The sequence below is a fragment of the Cavia porcellus genome, unplaced genomic scaffold (assembly GCF_034190915.1).
Source record: "Cavia porcellus strain 051 isolate PalLab524CR breed Dunkin Hartley unplaced genomic scaffold, mCavPor4.1 scaffold_2, whole genome shotgun sequence".
NCBI classification, from domain to species: domain Eukaryota; kingdom Metazoa; phylum Chordata; class Mammalia; order Rodentia; family Caviidae; genus Cavia; species Cavia porcellus.
In genome coordinates this window covers 140,374,640-140,395,413 of record NW_026947485.1, presented here as the reverse complement: position 1 = coordinate 140,395,413, position 20,774 = coordinate 140,374,640, and the positions used below count along the sequence as shown (strand labels likewise).

At 37.0% G+C, this 20,774-nt stretch overlaps 1 protein-coding gene across 1 annotated transcript in view; it reads left to right on the top strand.

Annotated features, from left to right (window-relative positions):
* Man2a1 (mannosidase alpha class 2A member 1) overlaps window positions 1-3,464 on the top strand; it is a 162,335-nt gene extending 158,871 nt beyond the window's left edge. Inside the window, exon 22 of the mRNA XM_063245471.1 lies at window positions 712-3,464. Coding sequence (XP_063101541.1) covers window positions 712-864 — 153 coding nt within the window. The 3' untranslated portion in view covers window positions 865-3,464. The remainder of the gene's footprint in view (window positions 1-711) is intronic.
* Window positions 3,465-20,774: the final 17,310 nt, after the last annotated feature.

Genomic DNA, 20,774 nt, shown 5'->3' with positions numbered 1-20,774 from the left:
TCTTGGATAGTTTAACTCGCCCATTATTTTTACCCTGCCTTCCATGGAGTAAATACCAAATAACACTAGCTTTTTTTAAATATTACATTTATTCTCTACCTTATTGTTAATGATCTGAGTACTCTTGTTTGTGAGCATTGAAGCATTGAGACATTGAGTTTTAAGTGGGTTGTATGATACAGAGAGACATATTAGATAATATAGCAGTGGTGAGTGATGTGTTTTCCAAATTATTTCCTACTCCCTATAGAGTAGGATTCCAAACTATCATGAACCTTCACAATAATAAGGACCTGTGTCCTATCTTTTAATTGTTGGAACAGAAAAAGATGACTGAGAACCAACATTATTAGTGGTATTGATTGAAACAGTCTGAGGATTTTTAAAGCTTGTTGGTCTGTAGATACCCTTTTTTTTGTTGTTGAAAAAGTAACCCCTGTGCAGGATCAAATTTACAAACATTACAGCAAGAATGCAAAATGAGTTACCCATGACCTACATCAGTTTCCTGTTTCTCTCCGGGGATAGTCTTTATATTTGAGTGAGTCTTTACATGGTTAACTGCTCTCTCCTTCTTCCTGTTTACAAAGGATTTTCAACATATTTGTTTTATTCCTTCTCAAACTATTTTTTTTAATTGAGTGTATACATGTGTGATTAATCTTGCTTCAAAATTTATCTAAATATACTTTTTTGTCATTTACTTTTTAGATGTTGGTACAAAAAATTTTTAACAAGTTTACTGTTGAAAGTCTTACACCTTCTTCATTATCCTTGATGCATTCACCTCCAGACGCCCAAAATATAAGTGAGATCAACTTGAGTCCTATGGAAATCAACACATTCCGAATCCGGTTGAGGTGAACCTGACTTTCAGATTTCAATTGGGAAGCATTGGCTTTTATAACTTGCTTGGTTTGACGTGCAATAAAGAAGCACATTATTTTAGCTTCTGACTACTGTGAGAACATGAATTATTTGATTTTTTTTTAACAAGTTAAGTAAGAAAGAAAAAAAAAGCCATGCTATCAACCAGGATTCTTTTTTCTTTTCCTTTTAAGTTTCTCCCGTGAACTACCACTATCAGTGTGAATTGATGCAAGGAAGGAAGAAATGTTTAAAGACAACCACTCAACAGATTGTATCTCAGGTTAAATGCTAACTAATTATGTTTGTGTTGGGGGTTGTAAAGAGATCATTGTAAGTATTTGTGTTTCTGATCATTCATTAGTTTTACAAAAGTACCCTCTGGACCAAAATTGAATAACTGGTTGGTGGGTAATAGCTAACGGCCAAATGGTTGCACTCATGCATACGAGTTACAAAAACGTTGTGTGTTGAAATATGTGGGAAGGTGCAATCCCTCCACCCTTAGGATAAACACAGTTGATTTTTCCCATCTTTTTTCTAATGAGCCTCTTGACTCATCCTTTGTATTTCCAGATATACCTGATTTTGAACCCTTCAACAGTAGGGGAAAACAGAGAGAGACATATTTTCATTACTTGACAGTGTGGGATAGGTGCAATTTATTCCATTGTCACTAACATACAAGAAGCAATTCCATAGGTACCCTAAACCTATTTTAGGTACCACGAGGTGTCTTTTTACACAGCTCATTTGAACACAAGTGTTCTGAGATGGGGTTTTCTATTTTAAAATTACCATATCAAAATAAATGTGCCTTATTTTTTTATAGGTCTTGTTAAATCTTTTGGTGTCCATATTACTGTTTGGGACAGGGGGACTATTGGGAGGTTGGGGCAGGGGTAGGTACTTTCTATGATATATAAATTGTGTAATTTTCGCCTGACAATGCTGGCCACATTCTGATCTGTTTCATTAAATTTGTGGTGGTGTTACTCTAAACATTTTGACTATTTGAATGTACTGAAATGTCAGAAAACAAAACAAGGAAGAAAAATATTGTTAATTAAAATATGCTGCTGCCAAGGAAACTGCAACTTGAAACAAGGATTTTGTAACATGCAAAATCCAGATACTGTTTCTACTTCACAGTAGTTAACCATATTGAAGAGAGAATGCTTTAAAATAGACCCAGTTTTGAAATCAACTTACATGTAGCTCATCATAATGTATCTTATGAAATATGTTTGTTCAGTCAGTTCCAAACTGTTGTGTGTTCTAACCTCAAAGTGTTGTGCTAAGCCCGTGTGCCATTACAGTACTTCTAATAAAATTTATCTGGGGTCATTGTTTCCTTAATGTTAAAATAACAGCAACATTAGCCGCATTTATAATATTCACTTTCAGCATAGAAAGGATTCTTTGACTGTGTACAGTTGAAGTCATGTTATTAGGTTTAGTAATATCTGACTTTAAACTTCCACTGACCTCTTGTCATTCTGATATCCTTAGAAGTTAAGACCATTTCTGTTTCATCATGTAGTCTGATTATCATTTGGATTTTCATTCAAGATGCAGCTCCTAATATTATACTGTTATGCTAAATTTATAAACTCCTCTGCCTTTAATAATTAAGGAAACAATACCAGTGTTGGTAAAGATATTGTAAGAGGGTAATTTCATGCAATAAATCTGTTTTCTTCCTCATTTTGGGAGGAATAAACAACTGAAAAAGAAAAACATCAAAAACCACTTCCTTTTTATAGATATCTATGGACATTACAATTGCCAGAAGCAAATCCCAGGAATAAGATCAGTATTTTTGTTGCATCGTAAATGTGTCCCTTCCTATGGGAGTTTACTGTGTTCTGTGGTTAAGTGGGTGTGCTTAATCACTCTGGAAATTCTGATCAAATAAAAACTCTGATGCAATAACAGTGGTTTTGCCACTTCTGGGTGTTTGACATGGATGTGTCCCATTAGTCCAGGTTTTAGTCTGTGTGTTTTCACCAGCTGTCCATAGGTGAAGCAGAAATTCCCTTTACCCAGCAAGTTTCTGCTTCTTAAGATGATTTTTAGCATACTTCATCAGGGAAATGAAGGGAAGATGCTTTTGTTTTGGGCTGTGGTCAAGAACTGACTGAATAATTTAAGTGTCTCCAGCTTACACTAAAACCATATCCTTCAGTTGTGATCTCAGTGGCATATTTGATTAGTTTTATCACATTTATTGTTGCAGATGTTCAGTTGACCAAACTGTTCACTGGGTTTTCTCCCTCAATCTCATTTCCTTGTTGAAATTTTAATTTGCAGTTATAACTGTATTGTTCAAGAACTTAGCATCCTTGTTTTCTGCAAGTACTGATTAAAATACTGTAAAATATGTTGTAAAACATTGTAATTATCTTCCCATGTCTATGTTGTACTTACGCTGAAATGTTTTCACATTCCTCTGTCTAGAAGCAAATGTTTACTTTCATTTTGATTATTTTGCTCACCTTGAAATCAACAGGTTTTGATATTTTCTCTTGGAAGATTTTATATCTTTTGGGAATATGTAATATAAGATCTCTAATAAAAGATAATCTTATCCTGTGCATGATTCTCTAGAGTAGTTCTTAATCCTGTTTTGTAAATAGATGTAGTAAAATGTTTATTAAAACGTAATCAAGGATTTGGATGGAGTAGTGAGGACCTATTATTTGTCACTTCGTGAATGAATTGGGCCTTTCTCAGCCCAGCTCTGTTCTAATTTGCAAAGGTCTTTCCAGAGAGCTGGTAGCAGAAATGCAGTGGTGAGATCTATCTGAGTCTGGGACACTTAAGCATTGCAGACTAGGAACCTACCCAACTGCTGTACCCAGAGCCTTTCTGAGCATGTTAGGAGGAAGGATGGGGATTGTGGTCAGGGTCCATGTGCAGGGTGAGCAGGACAAAGATAAGGAGAGGTGTAAGCAAAGCCATGTGGGTTGATCCAGAAGGTGAGGCAGGTGGGAAGGGTGGAATCTTGGGCTATTTCTTCCCCCAATCCCACTGGCCCTGCTGTGCACAGCTGTTACAGCTTTAGGAAACTACTTCAAGCCTGAGAAGTGGGTCCGGGTGAAAGACAAAGATCCTGGAAATCCACACGTGGAGTGAACTAGATGCCATCCGGGAGGTGTGAGCATGTTTTGTGTGACTTTGGCAGTAAGTAATCAGTCTATAAGGTATATACACAGAAATGCAAAAACTTAGAGAAATTGGTAAAAGTGAATTTCCTTGGGAAATACAATAATGAAAATTTTTGTTACATAAAATTTAGTATTAATGTATTATAATTGAATATTAAAATTGGCAAAGACAAAGTTAGTTTAGATGAGCATATGATCATAATGCATCCTACAGACTTGTGATATGAAACCAACTAAGAGTAATCATGATTTTAAACAGATGGATCAGAAAGTAAGAGAATTAGCAGGTACCATCTTGCTACCATGTGTCTAAGCATGATGACACACGTGCCTTAAAAGAGGTTATAATGGGCAAAATTCATCAATACAAACTGACCTAAGCAAAATATGAAGTCATCCCCAGGAACTCATATTCAAAGGTAGAGAGCATCAGAGTCAGCTACACCCACATATGAGATGTAATCCAGGATGTGGCTACATGTTGGCTATGCTTTCATCTGAGTTGTCCTCATGCTCAGCAAGGTTTGCCTATTTTATTGCAAGATGGCAACAGATCCATGATCTTCTGAGACCTCAATAGAAAGACCACCTTTGTCTATTTTTTTCAGCAAGTGTCCTATGGCTGATGTCATTACACCTCACCTGGCTCTTGTACTAATTGTGGTGAGGGCATAGAGTATGTTCAACCAATTCACATGAGCAAATGGCTGAGCAATACAGTCTTACCCCACCCCTAACTCAAGCAAAATGGGAGCCTTCTATCAGAGGAATGGAATTTGTATTCTAGGATACTTTGGATGATTGGTAGGCAAAATACAGTAGAAATACATTGCTGAGGAAAGCCAAATGCATATTTTAGTTTTAAGGAAGCAGTGAGTTTTCTAGCATTCCTAGTTTTTTTAGGAAATGTTCTATTTTAAAAGTTAAACTTGAGATAATTCTTAAAAGGTTAATTTGATTTCAGCAATTAGAAACAGTGTATGTCCCTGTTAAAGATGAGAGTAAGGAAAACATGATAACGTGTTTAACACAACCTAAGGAATTAGAAATAGCTTCTTCTGTCTGGAGCAGAGCTGTGCAATAAAACTGATAAAGGAAAATTTCCGTCCATACACGTACTATCCAGCATGGTAGCTGCTGGACACATGCATCTTGAACATTTGAAATGTGGCTAGTTCAGCTAAGGAACTGAATTTTATCATTATTCAGTATAAATAGCAGCATGTGATTCCTGGACTAGAGAACCTATGTGTGTGTGATGTGTAAGAGAGGAGAACATACAGTTGAAATAGAAGTTGAAGTCAAAATTTGCTAAAAATGTGCTATTCCACACGTTGCAGACCAAAAGTATTTATTACCTGGAAACTTGTTAGAATCTTAGATTTGCAGACCATTCCCCAGAAGTACGTCTGTTTTCTTGCTGAGCTTTTCTAAATAATCCTTAACAATTAAGTCATAAACTCCGGTCTCCATGCCAGAAAAAAGACAAAAAAAATCTATCAGCACTCAATCCCAAGGCATCTTGTACCTGTACTGCTGCCTTTGTGTCCCAACAGCTGCCTGCCTCCAGCCCTGACACTTTCAGTTTCTTTTTCACACAGAAGCCAGAGTGAGCTTCTAAAAGGTAATACAGAAAGCTGCTTCTTCCCTAGTGAAAAGTCCATTTCCCATTTCACTTGAAATAACATAAACTTGTGCCATGTTCAAAAAGCCCTCCCTGCCCTGGTCCCTGCCCTTTATTGTATATGTTTAAGAAATCCTTTCAATCCAAGCCAGCTTGTTTCTGCCTTTCTCCTTGCCACTGCTGTCTAGGTTTGTGTGGGTCTCTGACACTGTTCTTCTCTGGGCCTTTGTTCCCTCCGCTTCCCAGACTCTGCTCTCATCTCTGCGTGGCAGAGTCTCCTTTGTGTTTCCTGACGTGGCCCAAGTGTTATCTCAAGAATCCCAGTTGATGAGCCAGTTTATCACTCCCACTTCTACTCCTTGCTTTTTACCCTGAAATATCTTCCTACCCTACTTCTTCCCCTCATAGGGCTAAACCTGAAATGTAGGCGGGACAACACTCTCACTGGAATTTAAGCCATTGTTCAGAGTTTTAGCCTCACTGTGAAAGAGCAGAGGTCAGAAAATATATGTCCAACAAATGAAAGATAATATGTCCAACACATATAAATGTTGAAACACTGAAATTATAATCTTAGAATAAAAGGCTGCAAAATCCTTGGCATCGTAATTGTATTTATTTGTTTCTGTTATTTCCTGTTCAAAATCCCCTCACAGCTAGAAAAAGAGAATACAACCATTTAAAGCTGTATTCTTAATCCTTTTAGGATATTGCCAGATGGAAAATGCTACAACTAAGCAACCAAGGGCAGTGGTTCTGCCACCATCTTTCTTTTTAATAAAACTCTGGTGTTTCAAGTAGCCGTGGATGTTAGAGGTGAATCTTGATTAGTTTAAATTGGTCCTGAAATTTTCTTCTCTGGGATAAGTGATTGATTTAGGAATCTACATGTGACACAGTGCTGGCCAATGAGCTCTCATGGGAAGTTAGTTGAAGGTTTTTGAGAGAGACCTTCCTTCCTCTTAAAAAGGGCAGAGCATCTAGTGTTCAAAGGCAGTACTATAGAAGTGATGATGCTGGAGCTGTTGCAGTCATTTTGCAACTCTGCAAGGCCAAACCTGAGAACAAAGGTTCCCTGATAAATCCCAAGTGAAAAAGAGTAGTGCCCAAGTGTCCAGTGAGGCTGCGTTGCCGAATGAACCAACTCTAAACTCCTTGACAGACGAAAATAAGCAACTCTACTTTTAAGTGATTTCAAGTCTAATATTAATGTCACAAGAGTTTAAAACATTTAACTGATGTTCTCAGTTGTTACCACTGCCCCAGCATCACATTCTTGTGTAGATGTGTTCATCTAAATGACTTAATAGTTGTAAAGTCAGTCCCTGGAGCCTTTTGCTTTGTCCTTTCTGTCCCTGAGGCTTTACATATTTTCCTCAAAAAATTTATTAAAACCCCACTTAATTTATTATGTGGCAAGTAGGGTTTTTTGTTTGTTTCTTTATTTGGCCTGCAAGGTTTTATTCATGTGTGAAGAAGGGATTTTAAAAATGAGAAATTATCAAAGATGTAAGTACTAGCAAAATGCTTAGAATTGCAGAGTGTCTTGGAACTACACTCAGCAAGTGCTTCAGTTCAAATGTGGAGCTGGGGCAGTTGGTTCCTGAGGACACACAGAGCTTCCAAATATCAACCAAGAGCCGGAAGCTGGGAGGAAGAAGAAGCTGGTCCAACGGTGGTGCCCTGAGTCAGTGCTGGCCAGGTTCTGTGGAGGATGTCAGGTGCTTCTTTCAGTGTTCTTGGGACTTACCCAAATAGATTTTTTTTTTAATCATTGAAGGACTATGTGTGAATTTCTGAATCTACAAAGCAAAGGAAATTGAAACAGTGCCATTTTAAAGGACATATTCAGGGTTCATATACAGCCCAGTGTTCTTGGCTTTCATGATGTATATTGCTTTCCAATTTTCTTTCCTTTTTTTATTTACAGCTTAGCTTTGGGGGCTCATTTTCTGGTCCAAGATCTACCTGGCAGTATTAGCAAGTAACGTGTGTCAGGTGTGTTTGTGTGAAACTTTTCACTGTGCCCAAGAGAGCCTTCATGGTTGGATTTCAGAGCATGATCTAAAGACAGATAAGCCTTTGTTTGGGTCTGAAGCTCTTTTCCAGAGCAGAAGACTCTGATGACTTGCCCTTCTTCGGATGAATTGTCCTGTCTTCTGTAGGCAAGGAAACAATTTCACACTGGCTGTATGGAAATGAATTTACACCACACACACACACACACATAAAGGTTTGACTCATTTGTTTTGGCTTCCTAAATGAATTTTCTAAGTGCAGCTAATAAGATTATTTTGAAGTTAAAAATTATTTTCTTAAGTAAAATCTACAAATTCATTCTCATTGAATTTATGGTGTACCTTTAATAAGGCCTGAAAGCAATCAGTTTTCAATTTTGTATTGTGCTTTCTGTCAATAAACATTCACTCGGTTTGTCATCTTGGCAGGGTACCTGTGCTGGGCTCCTGCTCTTTGTGTAGTAGGAGAGAAGTGCTGACAGAGCTAAAGTGCCCTAAGATGTGAGAGCAAGGGGGTGACATTAGTGGCACAAATGACAGATGCTCTAGGAGAAGAGAAAGGAGACCCTTCCTCATCTAGACATGAGGAGGGAAGCAAAGGAGCTGAGAGTGTTCTAGCTGTATGTGGCAAATACATGTGTCACCAACTCTGTTGTGAGAGAGAAGAATGGCTTGATGCCCCAGCAGAAAACCAAGAAATCTCATTATCTGCTCAAGTTGTGTTAAGAGCAATTATTGGAAGTTAGACTGGAAATGTTTTGTCTAAAGATTCTAATCTAGACTTGCACTCCATGATAAAAATAGTACTGCACACGATTTTAATTTATAAAAACATTTAAGAAAATGAAAAGAGCATGGGTATAGTTTCCATGTAACCTTATTATAGCTACACATAATCATTTAATAATTGTGAAGGAAAAGGCATAGGAATCTTTTTCATTGTAGCCATGTGATACTTCATTAAGGCAATTATGAAATGTAACCTTATATGGAGCCTATTGACTCCAGAATTATGTAATAATACAATGAAATCTTATAAGTGAAATCATTGGATCTAATCTAAGCTTGGAGAGAATAATTTTACAAGGCATTAGTGTAATTTCTTTCATTAGTTCACAGTGAATCTATTTCTGGATGGTCTCTAGGGTTTCATTTGTCTACCATAATCTCAGTAATATTTGTCACCCAGATAAGAGTTTTAAAATTTAATGAGGGACATTATTAAAATACTCTTAGCTTTAAAGGGTTTTATATTATTTTAAAGTTCAGTAGAACCATGTCATAATGCAATTCCTTGGGCCTGTGTCACAGAAATGTAATAATGATAAGGTTTTATAATTCGGTAAAAACTACATTAGGCAAAAAACCAGGCCACCATCTCCTGACTTCCACCATTTGCATGATGGAAAGAGTTTCCAGAGTTTTAGCATAGACACAGGTTCCAGTTCTTATAGCTGTGGTAGGGAGAGGTGTTCTTATTGCTGAGACAAAATACCTCATACCCACAAGTTAAAGGAAGAAAGGCTTATTTTATCTCCCAGTTTGAAGAGATTTCAGTCCATAGCTGACACAAAGCCAGGCTGGCATAATAGGAGGGCATAATAGAAGAAACAGTCTATGGTAAGGCAGGCAGGAAGCAACGCATTCAAAGCAAAAAGGTTATATCTCTTGGCCACAGAGTGGCCTGCGGTGATCTACCTCCTCCCAGGCTACACCTCTCAGCATCAGACCCAGCTAAAGTCAGCGGGCTGATCCGAAATCACACACCTATGATCCCATCACCTCCCAGAACCCACCTCTGAGTACATGAGGCTTTGGAGGGACATCTAACTGTAAGCCAAACAACAGAGAATAGAAAGCTCTTTAGAGAACAAAAGGTCAAATGAGAAAGAAAACATGAGGGGCCAGGTGCACTAGCAAAAATGACTGGCCTTTGAAACATTGCACCTGGCTTCATCAAAGTCTCCAGAAATAAACACTTAAGTTTTTTCAGTATATAAGCAACCACAACCACAACAATAACAACAAAACCTCTACCTATTGGAGCACCCAACATGAAAGAGCAAGCAAGATTTAAAAAGTCACACATTTCCAGAGTTCCAGATAGAAGACAAACTGCCTCAGCCATGCAAAGCCCTGGGAACACTGCCTGAACTGGCCGTCTGTGTGACTGTGAGGTCAAGTACCTGGTGAAGTTTGAAAAGAGTAGGGATTGATAGCTTTGTGTGAATCTTGGTTTGTCTGTTTGAGGGCAGGAGTAAAAAGCATTGCTATTCACTGATTTCTTTCTTTTTCTTTTTAAAAAGCATGGTAAGAAGTCAAATGCAGTAATGGCAATAATAACAGACATCTTTTGTGTCATGTACTAGGCATAAGCATAAGGCATATCTTTTACATTTAATGTTCATAGTCCTTGTAAAGGAGATACTATTATTATACATCTTATAGAACTAAAAAATGAAGGAATATTGAACTCCAACCTTGGTCTATCTAGCAGTCTAAAATCTAGAGCTATAGGTCAAAAACTAGCCCACTACTCATTCTTATAGGAATCTGATGACATTATTTGTTTTCAAATTTTCTAGGGACACTAAGGCAGAGTTGAGTAGTTTTGACACAGACTATAGTGCTTGCAAAGCTGAAAATATTTACTAACTGTCTTGCACAAAAAGAAAGTCAACATCATGTTATAGAATCAATGTTCTTAACAATATTTTTCCATCTCAGGTAGAATCCTTAGAGTTGTCACTACTGGGAATATTTTAATTATAAAACAGAATGGAAATGTGGCAGCAATGATGGGAAGAGCGTTAGAGAGCATCTTGCATTCTGCATTCTAGTTGTAATTCGGCCAAAAGTTGCTATGAGGCCTTGGACAAGTGACTCCACCTCAGAAAAGTCTTTTTTCTAGTCTACTAATTAGAGTCACTCTGCCAAGTTTCCAAATTAGAAGGTTTCCTAAACATTTTTTCTGGTTTGCAAAAAGTTGTTTCAGCAGACGAAATAAAGTGTATTTTAACTGATTCTCCATGGCAACACTTACAGCTATTTCCAAATAACCTTTTGAAAGCCTACTTCTCCATGTTTTGGTTGTGACACCTTTAGGTGTTTGGGGATTGGAATAGAATGATCTGCTTAATGCAAGATCTTATTTTTGTTTTGCTTTATTTTTGTAAATGCCAGTGTTTCCTTCCCCTGAAACAACCTAAGCCTGAACAAAATGTACTTGAAGCTTCCTCAGGGAACATTGAAGACCGAGTTTAAAGGTTAATATGAAAAAAATCCTCAAAGAATGATGTGAAAAAGAGCTGAGGTTCAGCCTCAGAATCAGCAGCCTAAGCTCATGAACACTGGGTTCCTAACCAGCAGCACAGGAATCTCGGAAACAGGAAGTTCTCTTCCATTATATGACTGAGATGAGAAATCTCTTTAGATCAAAAGAAACCTTAGTCTTTGTGCACCTATGTTTAAAAACCAGTCCTGGTGTCGCTTTGCCCTGAAAGACTAGGGAAAAAGATTGCTTCGGAAGAAATAAAGATTGCACTGTCAGAAGTGTCTGACACAGCATCCACACAGCAGTGGATGTGCTGGGGAGGTTGGCGATGGGACCTTTACCTTCTACAGTGCGTCACTGTGGTTTGAAATAAGACGCGTGTTAGTCTGATGAAGCTATCTGAAGTGTTTCCTATTGCAGCATGAAGATTTGGAGTGGGAGCAGGAAGGAGGTAATTAAATATGTATCTTTTTTTGAATGCAACTTCAGTCAAGTTTGAATCTAGAGAAGCTACGTGTATATTTTAGGAACTGCAAAATTTCAAAACTCCAAGCCCATGATTTGAGAATGAGTTCTCATTCAGCTAATAGCTGTGGCTAGTTGGGTCTCAAGTTGATAAAGCGGCACAAGGACTGGGCCTGCTTTATATTGACTTCCTCCTATTATATGAGGATCTTGGTGTGGGTTGAATGGTGGCTCCCAAAAATATATCCATTTCCTAATTCTTAGAACTTATAAATGATATGTTATTCGAAAATGGGGCTTTTTATTAAGTGGTTAAATTAAAGACGTAGAAATGACATTATTCTGAATTATCTGGGCAGGTCCTTAAATTCACTAATGCACGTAAGACACAAACTGGGAAAAGACATGGAGAACTGAAGGCAATAAAATCAGTGAGGCAGAAATGGGAGGGATGTGGCTGCAAGTCAAGGGATGTTGGCACTACCAGGAACTGGAAGAGACCAGGCAGATTTCTTGTGATCCTTCAATGTGTGTGACCTTGCAGACACCTTGATTTCAAACCTCTGGCATCCAGAGCTGTGAGAGAATAAGTTCCTATTGTTTAGAGCAATGTTGTTTGTGGTAATTCATTACAGTAACCTCAGGAAATTAATATAACATTAAAATGCCTTTCCTCAATTCATCCCACTAGCCATGTGGAGAAGGAGGGGTTGAGGGGTCTAGTCCTGCTGAAGAACAAGGACCAAGGATTACGTGGATTCCTGACAGACAGGTGTGTGCCCAGGTGCCCATGTGCCCAGGTGCTGCAGGCATAAAGCTGAATGAGAACTTCAGTATGTGATTCGTCTTGTGGGATGAATTTATCTACTGGTGGTTTGGAAAACTACTTGGAATAAAAACAAGAGGATGTTTTCAGTGATTTGCTTCCATTTGCAATAGAACACTACTCATCTAGTTTCAGTCAATTTGAGTAAATCTTCTCAAGATAATAATCGCTGGGTACTTGTCACTAATGGGGACTATGAAAAATTCTCACTTGTCAATAACTTAATTTTTAGAGCACTTTAAATACGTAGATCAATTTTTCCTCTAGTTTCACAATAACTTCATGAAGTGGGTCAGACAGGTATGATTATGAATCTTTTAAAGCTGTGCAGCTTAAAGCCAAGGAACTAATGAAGAAAGCCCGATTGCAAGATAATTTTTCCTGATTCAATGCTCTGCTTATTGGCTTACTCTGTAGGGAATGACTAAGTGGATTCCACAGACAGCTGACATATCGAAATTACATTTACCTGGAAAATGTCCTCACATGAGAAGAGCAAAAAATTAAAAATGAAAGAGAGATATGCTCTATCACTTACCAAAAACACATGTATGTTATATATGTGTATATATATATATATATGCATATATCCTACATATAACATGATAAAGATTACATTTTACATTGATGGTAAAAAGGTGATCATTTATAAATAATCAGGAGGAAAAGAAAATTGTGTGTAAAAAATGTTAAATAATGCCTATTAAAAATTGAATTGCCAAAAATGAAGTATAAATACAATAGAAAAGATACAGGAGAATTATTTTAATCAATGAACAATAAAGAAGGACTTTCTGTGTATGCTATGAACTTGGGAGCTTTAAAGAAAAATAAATTTTGTTATCAAAATTGAAAATAATGTTGTCAAAGATGCAATAAAATTTAAATCAAAAAATGTATGGTAAATATTTGCAATATATGTTACTTACTAATTTATTCAGCTATTTTGGAGGAATCAACTAGGTACCCAACACTCTAGTTAATGCTAGAAGCAAAGGACAATGAAACAAGTAGTGTTGATTCCACGGAGCATATGATCTTGTAAGTGAGGTACTCATTGCACAAGTATGTTTGAGTATAACGGAGTATTATAAAAGCTCAATCTAGATATTTTGGGACATATGATGTGGACGAGTGAACAAAATGTGACATGTTTATGAGAAATTCATGAAAATCAATGAGGAAAATATTAACATAAAAATTGATAAAATATATGCACTGGGAAATCCTCAATGAAGAAATATATACATATATATACAGTACAGTTCAATAGAGATATGACATATTTATCATTACATGTTTGACTATTAAAAGAACAGAATAGTCATAAAAAGTGCTAGATGTAGAAAACTGGGCACTCGTATTTTGGCAGGAATATAAATTGCAGAAAAATCTGATGTTACATATCAACATATTTTACTGAAAAAAATCTGTTATGGACTGAATGTTTGTGTCCCCTCAAATTTCATATGTGAGAACACTGATCTCCAGTGTAACATTTAGCGATGGATCTCTGGGAGTTCACTATCATTAAAGGAAGTCATGATGATGGAGTCATTATGATGGGACTGGGTCTTTATATGAAGAGATACCAAAGAGTTCACTTTCCGCAAACTCTTGAGCCGCATCATATGAGAACTCACAGAACAGCTTCTATGTGACAGCAGAGTCTCACCAAATGTTACTAGGCAGGCTTCTTTATCTTAAATGCCCAGCCTTGAGAACTGTGAGAAACAATTTTATGTTGTTTAAGCCACCAATCTATGGTACTTCGTTATGGTCCTCTGCTCAGATACTATATGTGTATGTGTTCAAAAGCAGTTAATAAGAGCAGTTAGAAAAGATGGAGCCACATCTACATCAATCAGAATATTACATTACATATTGACCCACTATCAATCATGGCCAAAGTCAGCCCATCGCCTATGTTTGAAAATCAGCTATTATTGGAACATAGTCACATTCAGTTGTTTATATACTTCTCTGTTTTAGTACTACAAAACAGTGCTGAATAATTGCAACAGAGACTACATGACCCAAAAAGCCTAAAATACTTACTGTCTGGCTCTTTCCAACCCTCTATGTAAATTAAAGTGGCAAGAAAACTTATTTAGATATGAAATATATTTGACTAAAATTATTATATGCCCATAATATGAAATATTACATATCATTTAGTAAAATATGTTGTTACATAAAGACATGAAAATATTTGTTAAAGTATTTTGATAAATGAGAATTATAGCTCAATATGCATTTTGGTACAGTTTACAAAATTCTAAAGTGCTATGCTATGTTCTTAATGTTATTTATTTACTTATTTTTCTTGTGGTGCTGGTAATTGAATTCAGGGACCTGCATATGTAATTTGTTTTATATGACATTTATATGTATTAGTATTATTATTTCCGTTTTATAGGTAAGAAATTGAGGGTTAATTAGCTAAAGTCACACAGATAGTAAGTGGCAGAGCTGGAATGTGAGTCCATACTTTCAACCCCTGTACTCTGTATAAATGTACAGGAAGGACCAGTGCTAATGGCTATTATTTTTGGAGAAGAAGGATTTGGCAATAGAATTGTAGGGGCCTTGAATTTCTTGATAATTCCATAATCTTTGCCTATCACTAAGCCAATGTTTTAGCTAGTAAATTGTGATACTATCACATTTTTACAAAAATACATTGAAACCTTGTAGGAGCATTTCCTAATCTCTTAATTAAGCTGTTACTAGAAGACTTATTCGGCTTATAAAGGAAGGAAAGAAACCTTAACATCAATTATTCTTATAGGAAAATTGCAAGTCAGAAAAAACTGTAAAATGTCAAAGCCTGGGGTGACCACCATGGATTTTCCCAATTTACATTATTCAAGTGGATATGATTTTCCTGCCATGTCATTTGACAGGCATAGTTATGGCCTGGGGCAAATAGATTTACATTGAAAATGTATTATATTATATTAAAATAAAGGTCTACACATAAATCTTGGCTCTGTCCTTTTACTAGCTAGATCATTAAATAACAAACACAGTATTTACTCTCTTGAAATCTTACTTAATATTTAAAAGGGACACTTAATCTTTAACTTTCTGAGTCCACAATACATTAAATCCTTTGATATATCCAGCACTTAGTAGATTCTTTATGAATGTTCACTATACCTATAGATACACACTTTTGCCTCTCAAGTAGAGAGTTAAATTGGTCGTGTCACATTTTTCTGTCCTTAGCCACACAGTCCAGAAGGAGAGTGGTTTTCTCCCACTCACTGGCACCAGCCAGCAGCAGCACCATCCGCACTGGATGTTCATCACTATGGTAACAACCGTGGTCTCCCTGCTTCCTGCTCAGTGTTTATTCTCCCGTTTCCCTCCTTTCCTCAAACCCAGGCTCAGTGCTGAGCATCCTGCTCTGAAGGTTTTGTTTCTCTTTAAGAATAGAAAAATTATAGCATTCGTTATTATACATAATCTTTTCCCTTGAGGTGAGATACTGCTATGATCCACATGTTTTTATAAAAGGACACTAACCTAATATGGTATTTCCCTCATTGGATGGAATTGCAGCCGGAAGATGTTTGATACGGGATCCTCATGAATTTGCTCACTAATCTTTGAAGCCCTGATGCCTGGGGCATTCCCACGGAGGGAACAAAGACACAGCTGTAGGAATACAATCAGTGGATACGAAGGTACATGCTTTTGGGAAGACAAGGTTGATACAGCCAAAGAATGGGAAATAAAATTAAAGTGCTAGATTGGGGCCTCATTTGAAAGGATTCATACTACTAATGTTTGACTCCTAAGATGTCATCTTTCCTCATTGTACCAAATTCCTCTATAATGATCTGTTAGGCTCAATATTTCCTTGTGTTTCTATGATTCTAGTATCCACAGAAGACCCCAAAGTTATGAAACTCAAAAATACTTGGTATTAAATAGTTTACCATCCATAGCCCTAGACGCAATGGTTACATTTGCATAAATTATTTTCTTAGATTCCCATTTCCCAAAGGTAGATATATCTATTTACAGCAATCATATTTTTGAAAATATTAAGCTGACATTTTTCATTCCCAGAAATCATGTTGCTGTGTGACTCTGCACTTATTAAATCAGTGAACCTCATCATTTCAAGGGAAGTTAGAAAAGAGAAGTTATTTTTTTGGCTGTCAGTGGAAAACCTTATTTTTAAAAATTCACAGTAAGACTGTAGTATTGAAAATACAGGCTCTGTTGAAAGGGGGAAAGTGTTGTTTAAATTTGCCAGAATTCTTTTTACAGATGAAATGCTAAGTCTGGAATCTGGATCACCGAAATTTTATTATTAGCCAAGTATTGAGGGGACAGATACATGCTATAGGGAAAACTCCACCCAAGTGTCAGAGGAAACCCTTCATATTTGTGAAAAGAGGTGGCTGGAAGAGATAAGAAGGAGTAACAAATAATCAAACATGAATATTCCAGCTCTCTGATCCTCCTGCAATTTACTTTGTTGGAAAAGATGGTGGGAACACGGTCCAGAACAGGCTTATCATAACACATACACAGCGCACCCCCACAGTCGATGTGACACTACACAGTTGGCACACCAGACTGGGCTTTAGAAATGATGGAGGGACGTATCTAGAGGGCTGAGCTTTAGATGTCACCCCATTTACTCATTTCCTGAAATATACTGTATCCCTAATAGGAAGAGGAAGTGAAAAAAGCTCTGGGTTGAAGAGAGCTAGGGTGAGACAAGATATTTTGAGTATGGCCCTACACTTAGAGTCATGACTTAGGCTGAAGATGCCAGCATGGCATTTACAGGGACCAGGTAGGATGCATCACAATGTGTCAATGAATGCTGCTGCTACATCCTGGGCACTGGACCAAACAACCACAGATAGCAGCGGCCATCAAGAAGACAACCTATCACCCCAAGGACATTTCATTTACTACTTGTACACATATGTGAACCTGTATGACCAGATGCCAACTTGAAAAGGATGAGATAAAAGGAAAAAGGTAAACTAATACTCAGAAGGAGAGTGATTTTTGAATCAGCCAAAACTGTGTTATCTTTAGGTAACAAACAAAAGATGAAGTTGTATCTTTATTCATAACTTGTAAATTGCGAACCCTCTACACCAGTATTCTAAGTCACATAGAGACGTCTCCAGGGGCAAGGAGGAGGACAAATGAATATTTTTTCAAATAACAGAGAAAATCTGCCAACTCCTAATGGAAGACTTAATGACACGAGAGAACTAGAATCAGAATTGTGTCATCTCATAATTAGTGCAGATCTTTTAGCCCAATCATCTAGCTAAATTATTCAGTGATAAAAACATTTCTACTATGTATAGTCATCAGAATGCTACACTGTGCGACAGTGCCTGGAATACTTTTTATCTGACACCAACCTCCAAGGAGTATAGACTTCAAATAAAATATGTTTATTTAGCACAGTAGACTTTTTAAGGCACCATGCATTTTGAAACTGCTCAACAAATCAGTTTGACAGAAGAAAGGGTTAAAATTTCTGGAGATCTTAAAGTCCACCTATTTTAATCTTTTGAATTTTCATCTGTTTCATAATCATCTTGAATATGTTAGAATGCAGATTTCTGGACTTGACCCTTTACTGAATCATAAATTTCTAATGATGGGTTTTGATATGATTTTAAGTTAACAGATTCATTTCATGTTCCCTCTATCACCAGTCTAGTCCAATACTTCACTGAGAAAACTAAGATCTAGAAAAACAAATGACTCAATTTTAGTCAGTCCAGTAGTCACGGGATGAACCAAGGTTAATAATGGTCCTTTAAAGTTTCTTAATGGGAGGAAGCAATTTCTGTATGAAGAAAGAGGGTGAAGAGATTGTAGGGGTAACTTTATGAGATACAGCATTTTTGATCTTGTCATTTCCTTCCTGTACCCCCCCTCCATGACTCTCAAATATCATTATTCAAGTAGATGTAGCTAGGATGATAAACTCTTCCATCAGGAGATTTGCATTTCTAATCCAAAGACTTGGGAACGTTCATGTCCAGCATAAATAATAATGTGATCTTTGAAGAATTCATATGTTACCCGAATTCTCACAAAGGAGTGCTTCATACTTGAACATCAGCTTTCTGCATGATAAGGGAGGTAGATGTGTACGGCCCCTGCATTGAGACAAGTAATTCATTCAGGATTGTTTTTAAATATTTGGTAAGTTGATACATGCTTATTTCATACCAATAGATTACCCTTATTTTGTCTTCTCCAAGAAAATCAAGTTAGATTTTTAGTACAGAAATACTGTCTTTTAAAAGACACAGCTGAGAGGAGATGGTGTTACCAGAAGTCCTGTTAGTTCTGCTCTTCTGTTTTCCTGACTGCAATGTGGATTCTTGCTTATATCTCCAGCAGATTTTCAGGCTTTTCTAATTCTGCTTCTCCTCAGTGGAATGCTTTCTCATTTCTAGAGGCATTCTACAGTCTGACTTTACCTGCCTGTTTATACGTCTTGTTCATTTTTATGTTACCATTGCACTGAACAAACAGGACTTCGAAGCAATAAGCATAGCCCAATTTAATTTTACTTTCTTATAGCTCATGCAAGCAAACCCATTCCAAGGGCAGTTCTTCTCTGCCTCAGATGAAACTGGTGCTATGTGCCATTGATTTTCCTGGACAATCTTAAGAAATAAAATATTTTTCAGTTACTTTAATAGCCAGAGTATTCTCAGTTCAGCCTCCTGCATGTTCAGTCAAAACTCCGAATTGTATTCACAGTTAAAGTTCCTTTCCTCCTCCAGCATTAGCCTGTCGGGGGCCAAATGTGGGAAGGTAAGCAGGTAATGACTGATATTATTACTCTGTCACTTCTTTTCTGCATTTATCCCCAATTCCATGAGAAGATGAGAGGTAGGGAGGAGCAGCAAAAGGTTATAGAGAGGCCTTCACTGACTGGCATCACCCTGTGATATGCACTTGGAGTTGGCTTCGTTGTGAAACAGTTGTCCGGGTTCTTTGGGGGACATTACTGTGGGAACCTCCCTTGATGAGCACACACTTTGCTAATCCCTTGGGCCTCCTCCCACTGCCCTCTGTGTAGCTGGTGGTCCACTTCCATCTTGAATTTCCTCCAGAGATACTTTATTTTTTCCTTTGCCTCCTAGTGGGTATCAACTCCTCACTGTACATTTAAATTTTAGGTTTTACAGGTATGAGCTACAGACCAGTCAGGTATCAGAGACTGTATTACAGGTTCTCCTGGTGACTTACTTGAAATCACTTTACAGTATTTGAGTCAGGAGAAAGAAATGCCAATCTCCCTCCCAACAGAAGGTGGAGGGTACAGGCAGAATCTGGACTTCGGACTGTAATAAGTATCTTTGAAGTTTTTTCCCTCTATTTTCTATTGTCCAAATATTTGATTTCAAGTATTTTATGTTCTTTTGAGATACTAAAGATCATGAACTGTTTTTAGACTATATCCAATACAAATCCTACTTAGTCTCACACATCATTTTAAAATTAATTAGTTTTTACCGATTGGTTTTAGGCCTCATATAAACTGAGAGCAATTCCAGTTTTCCCTCCCTGGTGCAATCAGTTGGAGGCATTTCTGCCATTGAATGAGAGGTGGTGTGTACTCTGAGCTGCCGTAATTACCTCTGTAATTCCCTATGCATGTGCCTTTCCTTCCTCTTCTTCCATTAGGTGAGAGCCTCCTATTTCTGAGAAGTCATCCCCATAGCACCTTTACATACCGTTATTCATCTTTGATTTTTGTGACTCTTTCCAGTGTAGTATTTCTTTGCCTTATATCCCCCACCAAGCCAAGAGATTTTTAGCTTTTATTACTGCTATCTATTCAGTTTAAGACTCCTATAAAGGTAAAAGCTGTAGGTCCTACAGAGGGATTCAGGAGAAATTTTCTAAAAACATGGGTTCCCCGTCTGCTTGATATTTCATCATCCAGCCAGCCACAGATTCCTACTCTATGAAGGGAACTCTGCCTGCATGAAGAAGCAGAAGAGACCTTGTGTTCATTGCTTATTAAAGGGTGGTATCAATCATCAAAAAGAATAATATTGTAAATTGTATTTTCCAATTATGTCTAGCTTGAGTATACTTATTTTGTTCCACATCTTTGTAGTAGAACAAAGGCAAACTTCTAAAAAATAGCTTTAGAGAAACCACAAGAAACAAACATGAGTATTTTCAGATTAAATTTTTGAACAATTTTATTTACAGTTGAAAAGAAAATAATATAAGTCAATTGATATAGAAACAAATTTAGGAATATTCAAACCAATATGCTAAGTTATGTAATTACCAATAATAATGTTTGGCTAAGTGATAAACATAAATGCTTTCAACTTTCCTCTAGATCCTAAAAAAGAATGTTTCATTAGACTAATATACTTTGGAAAATAAATTCAATTTAGGAAGCTAAATATTTAGAAAAATTTTGATTAGTTTGCGTATTAAAGAGGGTTATATTCACCATTGGTAATTCTCAATCTAATATTGCCAATGAGGAAAC